Source organism: Corvus hawaiiensis, chromosome 9 (genome assembly GCF_020740725.1).
Source record: "Corvus hawaiiensis isolate bCorHaw1 chromosome 9, bCorHaw1.pri.cur, whole genome shotgun sequence".
Taxonomy (NCBI): Eukaryota; Metazoa; Chordata; class Aves; order Passeriformes; family Corvidae; genus Corvus; species Corvus hawaiiensis.
In genome coordinates this window covers 21,305,177-21,317,256 of record NC_063221.1, presented here as the reverse complement: position 1 = coordinate 21,317,256, position 12,080 = coordinate 21,305,177, and the positions used below count along the sequence as shown (strand labels likewise).

The 12,080-nt window shown below is 38.7% G+C and overlaps 1 protein-coding gene across 15 annotated transcripts in view; it reads right to left on the bottom strand.

Moving 5' to 3' along the window:
• Positions 1 to 12,015, bottom strand: part of FUBP1 (far upstream element binding protein 1) — a 42,980-nt gene extending 30,965 nt beyond the window's left edge. For 10 of the 15 annotated variants that reach the window (XR_007205505.1, XR_007205508.1, XR_007205509.1 and 7 more), the window contains exons 1-17: positions 11,818 to 12,014; positions 10,754 to 10,844; positions 9,705 to 9,767; positions 8,830 to 8,868; positions 8,456 to 8,495; positions 7,603 to 7,652; positions 7,437 to 7,508; positions 7,086 to 7,143; positions 6,469 to 6,631; positions 6,291 to 6,389; positions 6,106 to 6,207; positions 5,322 to 5,424; positions 5,137 to 5,237; positions 4,405 to 4,546; positions 3,452 to 3,612; positions 2,514 to 2,668; positions 2,347 to 2,426 (exon numbers count right to left, since the gene is read on the bottom strand). Coding sequence is in view for 6 of the 15 variants with exons in the window: in XM_048313514.1 (XP_048169471.1) it covers positions 2,347 to 2,426; positions 2,514 to 2,668; positions 3,452 to 3,612; positions 4,405 to 4,546; positions 5,137 to 5,237; positions 5,322 to 5,424; positions 6,106 to 6,207; positions 6,291 to 6,389; positions 6,469 to 6,631; positions 7,086 to 7,143; positions 7,437 to 7,508; positions 7,603 to 7,652; positions 8,456 to 8,495; positions 8,830 to 8,868; positions 9,705 to 9,767; positions 10,754 to 10,844; positions 11,818 to 11,931 (1,633 nt within the window). In the remaining 9 variants the exon portion in view is untranslated. Of the gene's footprint in view, positions 1 to 2,346; positions 2,427 to 2,513; positions 2,669 to 3,451; positions 3,613 to 4,404; positions 4,547 to 5,136; positions 5,238 to 5,321; positions 5,425 to 6,105; positions 6,208 to 6,290; positions 6,390 to 6,468; positions 6,632 to 7,085; positions 7,144 to 7,436; positions 7,509 to 7,602; positions 7,653 to 8,455; positions 8,496 to 8,829; positions 8,869 to 9,704; positions 9,768 to 10,753; positions 10,845 to 11,817 lie in introns of all 15 variants that reach the window. The other 5 variants (XR_007205513.1, XM_048313518.1, XM_048313516.1 and 2 more) reach the window with 4 other exon arrangements.
• Between the last annotated feature and the right edge of the window lie 65 nt (positions 12,016 to 12,080).

Genomic DNA, 12,080 nt, shown 5'->3' with positions numbered 1-12,080 from the left:
CTTACTAGGCATTTGCAATGCTTGTCAGTTTAACTTTAAGGTAACAGTAAAATAGAGAAACACACAGCATTTTAGGAACCTGAATCCCCATACATGGCTATTAAGCATCACTGTTTACTTACAGCTTTTTAGTATAAAAAAAAATAGAAACAGTTGCATCTTCTGCATCTATCTCCATGGTTCCTTATTTTTATCTACATCTAGGCAGGCCAATGATGCTGTTTCCTAGAGTTTTATTTCTCTGTTTTTCACATATAGCCTTTAGGAATGGATTATTCTTGCTGAGTCACAGATTGATTACATTACCAGATTGGCAATCCACAATACCTGAAAATCTATTATTAGAGAACATAGTATGTTTTACACAACCAGCATATATTTGCAAACAGTATTTGCAGTCTTAAAAGAGTAAAAGTATCTGCAAAGAAATGCAGCCAACTGAGGAGAGAATTTCACAAAAGGATATGAAGACAACTGATACTTTAGAATAACTGTACATGGGAACGGAAATATAATCCTCCCTAAACAGGAAACAGGTAGGGCAGTGAATAATGGAAGATGAAGAAATCCCTTGAAAAAGACATTCAAGAAGAAACCCACAACAACAAATTAATGCTAAATGAAATCCTGTGACAAGTCAGATGTAACCACTTCAAATGCACACAGTATCAGAATACAGAAAAAAATGTTAACACACTACTTCCTGTTTTAAATTACACTGCTTCCATCAATAATAGTGGATTTAAACTAACACAGACTATATTCTAAGGTTACCTGCAAATATCAAATAAGCCATTGCTCAATTCCCCATCTCCTTCCCCTTAGCTACTTCTCTAGAGTAGAAGAACACAGAGCTGGATTCATTAAATTTCCAAAGAAATCTGACTGTAGTAACTAGCTCCACTTTCATGTGACAAGGGCAAGCACAGGTCTGGAGAAAGCACCTCTGAAAAAAATACTAAAATAACCCATTTGTTACACTGGAGTGAGTAACTAAGAGAAAACTGTAGAAAATTAATCCAAAGAAATGCTAGTCAAAAGAAACACCAACTTCAACTGCATATATGACAACTTCATTAGATTTTTAAGAGAAGTATTTATCAAAAAAGCAGTTACAGAATCATCAGGATGACATCAAGGGAGTATTTGCCATTTTTTCTTACACAGCCTTTGTGTAGATAAGTAACTTCATAAAATAATAAAGAAGGTGGTGTGAAAAAGGCTGTAACATTTTAATAGTGGTTTTGCTATGCTGAGACCAAGTCACTTTGAATTATTCTACTTCTAAATAATGTCAGCAGGCATTTTTAAATACTGAACTGAATACATGCAGAACTACCTTGCATGGAAGTTTGGGAACTAAACCCAGCAATGGTTCTTTGCAAAGATACAACCTGACACATACATATAGTCCCCTTCTCCACTAATGGATCCTATGTCAGGATGAGTGACTATCAGAAAATATTTGTCATTTATAACAAAAATGATATTGAGATCTTTTGGCTCAAGTTCTGAGAAAACTCAACCTCAAACAAATGAGGTACAACAGACTCAAGCATCTAGCCTTACCATGCCTTCTGTGGCTGATGTTCCATTTCCCCATATCCTCTAGTCCAACCAAAGGATGTAAACTTAAAGAAAAGCAGGATACTACAACTTTGGAAGTTGTAATTAAGTAAGAACTCCCAGTCTTGACAAAGATAAACAGAAATAGAAGAAACAGATTCTACAAAGACGGGTTTCAGAAGAATATACAAAACTATTAAAAGCAAAAGCTCAAAATACACAACCCTAACTAGTTTTACTGTATTAACAGCAAATTACCAAGGTTTTAGCCCTCAAAAAGGACTCAACAAAATACATTTGTGTATATCAGACTCTTAAAAGTAATTCTAATAGAACAAAACCTAGAAACATTATAGCATTAACTGTAAAAAGACAGAGCAGTGAAGACTGTTTAAAATCAGAAGTCATCTACTACTAGAGAAAAAAAGACATCCTCAATAAAGAACTTTAGCAAAAACATCAATTGTAAGAAAACTGAACTGCACAAAATCAGTGAACCAAGACTTGCAAAAAGTATCATAAATAGGGATGCAGTATCAATAACACTTGTAAAAAAGCATATTCCAACTGTAACAATTAACTTTCAACATCTCACAAGCCACATAGGTAAAATGCAAAACATAAGTAAAATGACAATCAGTGAAGAAAAATCCAGAAAAATAGGAGTTTTTCAGCTTTATGAGTGTAACACAAGTGAACTGTATAATGCATATACTTGTAAGGACAGAATGGATGTACTTGAAACATACCCACCCTACAGTACAGCTGTGCATTTCTTACCTGGATCTGGTGGGTTAGGTGGCTGCCAGTGCGGATAAGCATTTCCCCATCCCTGTGGAGCATATGGAGCTGGAGGACCACTGCAAAAGACCAAGCCATACACACACAGTGAAAGCTGGTCCCAGGGTCACTTTACAAAGAAGGAAGTCAGCTGAAGCAATACTTACTGAGGCGCAGGACCAGGAGGGCCTGGATTATAAGGAGCTGGATTATATGGTCCCATGGGAGCACCAGGACCTGGTGGCCCAGGAGGTCCATGCGGGCCAGGAACAACACCATGGGGACCATGGGGAACAGGTGGACCCAATGGATTCACCGGACCCTGTAACAAAGGTAGCACAGACATAAAAATACACCTTGAGGTTCTCAATTTTTCAGCAATTTAAAAACATTTATCTGAACACTCTAAGTGAATCGTCTAACAGGTTTGATTGGTTTTAAATAAAGACAGTTACCTGCAGAAAACAGGCTTTTTAAAGTTTGATTAAGCTTAGGACTAGTTACAGTTAAAGGCAGCTGTGGCAGTAATAACAACTAAAAAACTGCATTTATTTCAGTCCTGTCTTGAGGAAGTGAAGGATTTTACAAAAAACCCATGGATTTTTCCACAAGTTGCACTAAAAGCCCCACACTCTAACAACATTATCGGTTTTAAAATAAATCAATACACCTAAATCTGACTAACTAAAACTGCTTGTAAGATCAGGAACAAAAAGCCACTAGTGAATTTGATTACATGCCCACATATGCAAACGAAAGTGCAGTGGAACCGAAGGCGTAACTTGGATTAGAACTTTACCCAAATATACTGAGACTGAAAAGCAAAACACACAATTTAGTATCACTGATATCTAATATTCTGTGAATGTATCAAATTTCTCATATGCACAAAACTGGCATTATCAAGAACACACCATAGGATGTTGAAGAGATCAACTGTTTCCATTTCAAGATTTTGTTATGTTTATAGTACTTTAAATTCAGATAGCCATTATTATCAATTTATTATCTGGGAAGTGAAAGGATAGAGAAGCATCCACAAAGGAGACTTGCTTTCACCTCTATTTAGCTCCAATAGTAAACAAAAAAGCAGTTATACACTCACTCCAATCTTTTCTTCTATTAGTTGTCGTGCATAATCTATTTGCTGGGGTGTTCCACGGATAGTAAACATCTTCATGTTCGGATCCGCATTAGGTGGAGGATTTCTTTGAAGTTCTATTCTAGCACCAGACTGTTGGCTTATACTTTTAATAGTTTCACCACCTACAATGCAACATAGAGTTGTTATGACGTGCATTAAAGCAAAAAATACTGATTCGAATCAGAGAAAGTCAACTGCGTGGAAGCTGAAAAGACATGAAAAGGCACCTATTCTTAAAAGCCAATCAAGAACATTCCAGCAATTTAAAAAAAAACTCTTCAGTGTAATACAGAGATTTAATGGCAATAAATTAGTAAAACAAGTTATTTTTTTATTTTAAAGACCACAAAAATGTCACTCAGAAACAACAGCAAAGAATTCCGACAACCTTGTCTGTTTTTTTCCATTCATGTCAACATTTAATATCAGACATGAGTAACAACTGACACACATGGTTATTAGTAAATACACTTAAAACCCAACCTCCCTATAAAGGGAAGGAAGCCCAAATGACAAAAAAGCCCCACAGAGGCTGACATGCTATTTAAGTCCACAATTTCTTGCAGTGCACCAAAACCAGAAAGTTAAATTCCCTGAACTGGCTCCTCCTCCTACAGGATCCAGAAAAGTTATATGTACCATTAGTATACACAAAGTCTTCAAAACAGAGGTAATTTAGCAATTAAAAATTTTTAAAAAATGACGGAATCACAAAATACTCTGAGTTGGAAGGCACCCACAAAGATGATGGAGTCCAACTCTTATGTGAAAGGCCCATACAGGGATTGAACATACAACATCTGCATTATTAGCATCATGCTAATCACACACCTCTGTAGCATGGCATTTGTCCAAACAGAAAAGCTGAGTGGTTTTAAAATAACATATAAATGTACATATATAAGATATATTGCCTTTTCCAATGATTAATCCAGTTTTGCCAGTAGGGACAATAAAATTGAACTCCTGTAATCCACCAGGAGGCCCCATGTTCCAGTTGCCTTGGCCTCTACCCCTTCCTCGACCACCAGGTCCTGGTCCACCAGGGTTACCAGCCTAAAAAGAAGCAGCAACAAATGACCATGTGCTATAAAATTACTGCAAACAAATAATGCAAACAGGTTACATGACATCCTTTGTTAAGAAAAAACTGATTCTCTACTCAGACAGTTTTGGTAGTTAAAGCAGTACCTTTTACAGAAGGCCTAAATTACATTTTAGAATATGTTCTGTATAATTCTGTGTATGAAAGATGAAGGAAGGATATAGAAGAAAGCAGAAAGTTTCACATGTACAGAGATGTAATTTTTGTCTGCCTTCTGTAAATGCAGCAGTGGGGCTTATCTAACAATGAGCTTTTAAACACTGATTACAACCAAAAGTCAGAGCATATTAGCTTTCAACACAAAAGACAAGCAGCAGCTCTAAAAACCAGCCATATAGAGAAATGCCATGACTTTGAATCAGTACTGTCACTTGCAAAACTGTAACTGTAGAAGTAAACATTCATATTCCAGACCAAACTTTGAAGTAGATTCAAATGGCGTAACTAAATTATTTTCTTTAATTATACACACTTTTTGAAAATTTTGGGTCTTTCCAAAGCATGGGCAGGAGATTTTAAAAACTGAATGACGTTACCCAACCTGAACACTGCGAAGGAGATCTGTAATAATTTCTGCAGCATGCTGACATCTGTCTGGAGGCCCTGTGATCTGGGCTATTCTATCGGGAGTTGTTCCATCATCTGGAATAAAAATGAACTATTCCAGTATACGCAATTCAGTAAATTTACACTTAATTCACAGAGAGTTATGAACGTTTTACAAACCTGGCTTAAACTGGATCCTAACACCAGCATCATTCTGGATCTTTTTTATCATCTCTCCATTTCTTCCAATTACAATACCTACAGCAAATCGTGGTATTGGAACCTGGGGAAAAAAAACCAAACCAAGATGCTGATGACACAGATATTCCCAAAAAATCCACACAATGAAAGGGTTAGAATTAATTATAATTGTAAACTAGGGCAAGATCAATGCCACTTCAGGCTTTTTTGAAATGGTATTTTTTAATATCAAGTCACAAGCCTAGCACATACTGGACCAAAGTATCAAACAGAAAGTGATTCTATGTTTTACAAGTTCTCATAGTGGTAGCAATTCCAGTGGATACTATACTTCTCAAAATAAAAAAAAAAAAGAAAAAAAGAATTTATGAAGTGTCTAAAATTCTAGGAGATGAAACTTTAAGCCTCTCCCCTGATGAACAGTTACTAGGCTGTGACTTGCATTAACAGGTGGACTTGAACATCCTTCTGTAAAGGCCAAAGTCCAATTTCAGTAACATTATAGTATTATATACTCGGCCATAAAATTTACTTGCACATTTGATAAAAAACTCCAGCTACTTGACATTGTTTGTAACTGCTGGAAATGCGAAGTGAATGCCGCACATCATTTAGTGTTGCGAATTCAGAAATGATCGAGTAATACTTACATGCCATAATCACTTCTGAAATCTGGTTAAATGCTTTCATTGGTATTACCCCACTTAACATTTTAAAGTTAACATCTCAAAATACAGTGAACAAGTTTTTCAACCATGCTTACGTCTATCCCTTCATTTCCTCCTATTCTTGACCCATATTCGTTGCGCACCTCTCTAAAGCCACCTTGATCACGAATTAACTCCAGCACCATTTCCTTGGCTTGCTAAAAGAAGAATGAAAGGTTGTTTAGGTACTGCAACATCAGAACAGATTAGAAAATGCTCTGAATTGTGAAGCACTCCTTACCTGAACTTTATAAGGGTCTCCAGTTATCCTAAGGGGCTTGTCTGCACCAGTGTTCTGCGGACCATCTTGAATCATGACCATTTTGACACCTGCCCGCTCCTATTTGACAAAAGGGAGGTCAATACCCACTCAAATCCAGATTCAGTACTATCATATTTAAAAGAAGATACAGATATACCTGTAATTGTTTAATTGTCTCTCCACCTTTCCCAATAACTAATCCTGCTTTACTTGCTGGAATCATAATTTCTTGGACTGCATTTCCAGGTCCATCACCATGATGAAATCCAGGTGCAGGTCTTCCCTTTTCAACTATCTGGTCAAGTAATCTTTTTGCTGACCTGTGAAAGAAAATACACGTTTATAAATACTTATTCCTCCAAGTATCTTGGAGGAATAAGTATTGGAAATAGTCTTAATTTAAAAAGTTTCTGCAAAATAATTATGATTACTATCACTAAGAAATATGAAGCAAACTCAATCAATCTGCAAAAATAACTTAAGAAACTAACTGCAAAATAATAAAACCATCCCAATATTGGAATGCAAAAGGTGGTCCTTTACCAAACACATTTAACAAAGTTACCTCCTCAAGGACCCTCACTATAGTTACACACAAAGCTTAACTCAGAACAAAAGCTGCTGCTTGATTCAGCATGCAAAGTAAGGACATTCGTACTTGGAACTACCGCCACAACAGTGGACAAAAGCAAGTATATATTCACCATGCGTTATGTTAGCTGCCATCAGAATAAAATCATGATTACAGTCCTGACATCAGTTAAAAATACTTACTGAACAGACTCTGGTGTTCCAGTTAGCATACATGATCTTTCAGGCAGGCCTCCACTATCTGCAATCATAAAATTAAACCAATTTATCAGTAGTGTTAAGTCAGAAAGAGTTTATGAAATTAATCATAATACACAAACTACTGCAACTTCACATTCACTGAAGTAGAATAATCTATGCACCCCATTTTGCATTTCTTTCACTCATCATAGTTAAGATTAGTAAAAAAAAATTAAACTACACCTTAAATGAAGGTTGAGGCAATTAGAAGCCATGAGCAATCTTCTGGACTTCCTACCAACCGCCCCCTCCATTTCCCCAAACAGACAGGTTAACCCCCCCCCCAGTAGTTACCAGGTGCAATCTGTATTTTACAGCCAGACTCCTGCTGTATGCGTGAGATCTGCTCTCCGCCTCTGCCAATTACTTGGAGAAAGAAAATATAGAAAGATTATTTGTATTATCAGCATCTGCTACCATCCCTCACTGTACTACAAGACCACACACCCATACTACTTACTGAATCCAACCATCCCATCTGGAACTTTGTACTCCTCTGTCATCACAGACCTACAATGTTAAACAAAAGACAATGACCATCCAGAGACCAAACCAGCATTACATTTATACATATTGTCCCATTAAACTAAAGCAAGCTACTGCCCCCATCATCACCCTGGCTTACTTGCCTCCCACTACCTTTGGAAGTGATTATGCAAGCATAGTTCTACATAAGGTGACAATACACAGAAACAACACAAAAGGTTTATGTGTCATACAAATCAGTCAGAAGTTTTCCTTCACCCTCTTTATTAACAGATGTGCAATACAGAAAAGGCTACTGTAGCATTTTAAGTGTCATCTTTATATCCATCAAAGGATGCTGAAAATTTTGGTATCTCAGAACTGTCCACAGCATATTAATAGTTGGATATGACTGTTTAGGTAAGAAACAAGTGAAGAAAACCATGAAGTTGTAACAAACACAGGTGAGAAATACTCTACATAAAGTTTGAATTATTTGGTCTTAGGTCATCCAGGTTTGCTTTTTGTTTACAAGATGGCATCACCCCCTTTCTCTTCAGATCTGCTTCGAACTTCTAGCTATGCTGCCTATGCTGAAGTAGTAAAAACCAGCCAACACATTTTCCTTTCATTAACCTTGATCCACAGCCTAGGCTGTGGAGAAAGGAAGAGACAGCAATGTAGGTACACTTTAAGTGTCTAACTTGGGACTTGCTGAAACTAAATTTCAACAGATCACACAAAGGCAGAATAAATGCTTCATGTGTTGATACCACTTTTTCAGAAAAATTGCTTGAAACCACTTTATTCCAATAAAAATCCTACATAAGATGTAATCTAACTCTTACCTTTGCTGCTGATGCATCGGTGGTAGCTGATTTCCAAAAGCTATAAACAAACATTGTTAAAATTAAATTCAAACAAGTGGTATAATTTACAATTAAGCTTCTCCCTTGATAACAAAACTCAATTGGATCAAATTTTTGTTCACTTTTAAAAGGTGTTATCAAAAGGTTAAAAAATGATAAAGACTCATCTGTTGCTACCACCCCTGTCAGTTTTACAAAGCTGACTCCCACTGCTTCAACAAGACACAAATCCCCAGCCATTTTTTTGGATCTCATTTATTCAAGTGTCACCTACCATAACACTTTCAAACTGTTGGTCTGACAATGTTACACTTGTTTAGGTTTTTTTTGGCAACAAAATAAAAATTACTTACAGTCATTCTGGGGAGCAACTTTCTTAGCATCTGGTTGATCTGCAAAATTAAGATTTTTAAAAATTTTTTTGCCAAGAAATTCAAGAAGTGCTTAAACCTTTTAGTGTGAATTGTAAATTTCCAGTGTATTTTAGCCCCCCCTTTTTTTTTTTCCCCTTTCTTTTTTCTCCTCCAATTTCAGGGAGTTGATCATCTGAATAAAAGAAAAAATCTCACGAACACTCAGCACTTGGTTAGTATAGCTGAAAAGATGTTAGATTTTTCCATGTATCTATTCAGTTTAACAAAAGGCAGCTTTCAGAACGCACTGTATGTAGATAGCTCACAGATACCCAGTCACTGAAACCCAACTAAGATAAGGAACAAAGTTGAGCTTTGTTGGCTGCTCAAGCTAATGATGCTTCTATAGTAAAAAAGAAAAAAAAAATCAAATCCATAAAAAAATCAACAATGACTTAAAAAAAATAATTCTGACAATGACCACAAATCTAGACCAAACATCTGAAAATACAACAGTATCACATGGCAATGCAATCTCAATCTGAATGTTGATATGAAATCCCTATCCAAATATCAAGCATTTCATAGCATAAAACTTCACAGAAAAAAAGCAGATTCAAAGCAACTACATCACTATCGTCCAAATCCTGTCTGTACAGTAGAGAAATAAAAGGCATCATTAACCTGTATCTGAAAAGATAAGACTTCAGATGCTTCCTTCCCACCCCAAAATAAACGCTATATGAACCACCATAATTTATGTGCAGCAAAAACTCAGACACATATTCCAAGAAATATTTGTGTCAATCCAGAAAGATCCACTAGTTTATGTCATGTTTACATACTAAACACAGGTAATAAATAAAAATTCCTGCCTTTAAAAGGAGAGGGCATTCCCTCCCAGTGTGTTGTACTGCTCGGACTTGTCCAAGAGCCATCTACACATAAAATAAAAAGAATACATTACATATATCATCTGAAGCATCATTAGCTCATTTTTGTATATTAAAAACCTCACCTTTCATAGAAAAAAAAACTTTACTGTAGGACACAAGAGCTCCTGACATAAAGCCTTAGTTACATTCTGTAGACTGAGTTTCAATCCTTTTAAAGGAAAAAAAAGGCATTTCTCTTTTGTGAGACCTATAAGAACATTTCAGCAAGCTCAGAGATTTCTTCCTGTAATTTAGCTAGCACTTTGTGTGTATATTAAACATATCAAACCCTGTTAAGTTCGAAGTGGCTGCTCTGTAAGAGACAGAAGACGACACACACGTTTCAGGAGAAAACTTTACTGCAGTGTAAGGCAAATCCAAAAAGCTGCAACAAGTCGTAAGATTTAAGTATGATCTTATCAGGGCTCACACACACTGTAGGCTGAAATATTAGACAACACAGAAGTGTCTTCAGGGTAGAAAATTTACTTTCCAGTGTTTTTTTAAAGTCCTATGCTTTTACAATGAAATGCATTAATACTTTTATTTGAAACAGTGCAGTAATAAAGTTAATGAAACAATCAAGCTCCTGGAGCACTTCCTGCTCTAATTGTAATTTACAAGCGGTAATCAATCCCACGCAACCATGAAAGACTTCAATGACACCTGCACAGTCATTTTGCAGCCTGAATGTTTCTGTCCCTTTCCCCAGCATACATTTTTCTATTTGCAGCATTTAAACTACATATAAAATATTGTAAAACAGGCTTACATTCACTTCAGGTTAGAGCACAACGGTTTAAAACAAACTTTCCCACTAAACTGACGATGAGAAAGTATGTAATGATCTATGAAGGGAACGAAGTATTTTAATGCTGTGCTATGGAAAAAAAAACCCCACGAATCCACAAACAAAAACACCACCTGCAGTCTTTCTGGCACAGTGGCCATACTCCACAAAAATAAATGCAGCAAGAACGAGTGCGTACCTCCATCCTCAAGAGGTCTTTTCTGCCCTCCATAACCGTAGTCGTTTGAATTCATTGACGTGCCAGCATCTCCTCCAATTTTCGCTGCAATCTAAACAAAAGGCAGATGTGAGCCGAGAAAAAAAAATTAATTCGGCCCATATTTATTCCACGTCCTCTAAAGATTTCAGGGATTTAAATAATGCACATTAAAATGGCCCTAAATAATTAAAAGCCAAAAGCAGTTATGTTCATAGAGGTTTTCTGTTTTTAAAGACTTGCGCTCATCCTTCAACAGTAGAGCCTCCCAAATTTTCCTCACCCATTAAAAAAAAAAACCAACGAGAATTTAGCCTTTGAACACCAACACTTTTTCCTAAACGAGGATTTTCTTTCTCTACGCGTTCTACGCGAAACATTGTGGTGTCTCACAGCAGCGCCTCACCGACTAAACAACCTCAAAATCCGACTACACCGGGTTATAAAATACTGCCAAAACCGCCACCGCTTATTAAGAAGCGAGGCGAACATTTCGCCCAAGAAGCGATGAAAACATTGCCCGTGGTGCAGAAGCTACAAATAAAACTGCGGGATAAAGAGCTTCCGCAAGGGCCCTCGCTCCGCAGGCCGCGGCGCTGCCCAACCGGTCCGAGCAGGCTGCGGGCGCCGCGGGCACCACAACACGGCCCGCCCGCGGAGCCGCCGCCCTCCTGTCCCTCCGCCGGGCCGGGCCCGATAACGCGCCGCTACTCGCCCGCCGAGATTTCGCCTCCCTGCCGTCGGGAGGGAGCCCGCGTTGCCGCTCCTCTCACCGCCAAATCCCCTCGGGCCGAGCCCGGCGCTGCTCGCGGGCGATGGCGGAGCGGGGCCACAAATACCTCGCGGCCCAGAGCGGGCAGGTAGCGCAAAGAAGGCGTATAGATAGGACGAAGCTCCCCCCAATACACACACACTTGCGGAGGGACCCCCACTCTCCACAGCCGAGCACGGTGAGGGCGCAGCCCGCTCCTTGTTCCACGGCTCTGATACGGCGGCCTCTAGGCCCTGGGACCCCATTGATTCGATAGAGCCCCACACACACACACCTGCCTAGCCCTCTGCAGCGCGTCTTTAAAGGCATCGTTCACTCCTCCAGCCCCGCCGCCGCCTCCCCCGGGCGCGCCCGCAGCAGGAGGGGGCACGGTGGAATAGTCCGCCATGGCCACCCCAGCGCCGCTCCGGCCGCTGCCGCCGCCTGCCAAGAAAGAGAGAAAATGGCGGCGGGCGCGCGCCTTTCACATTCCTGCGCGGCATCGTGCTCGGGGGGAGCGCGCCGAAAGCTCGCGAGATCTCGGGCGGGATTTCATTG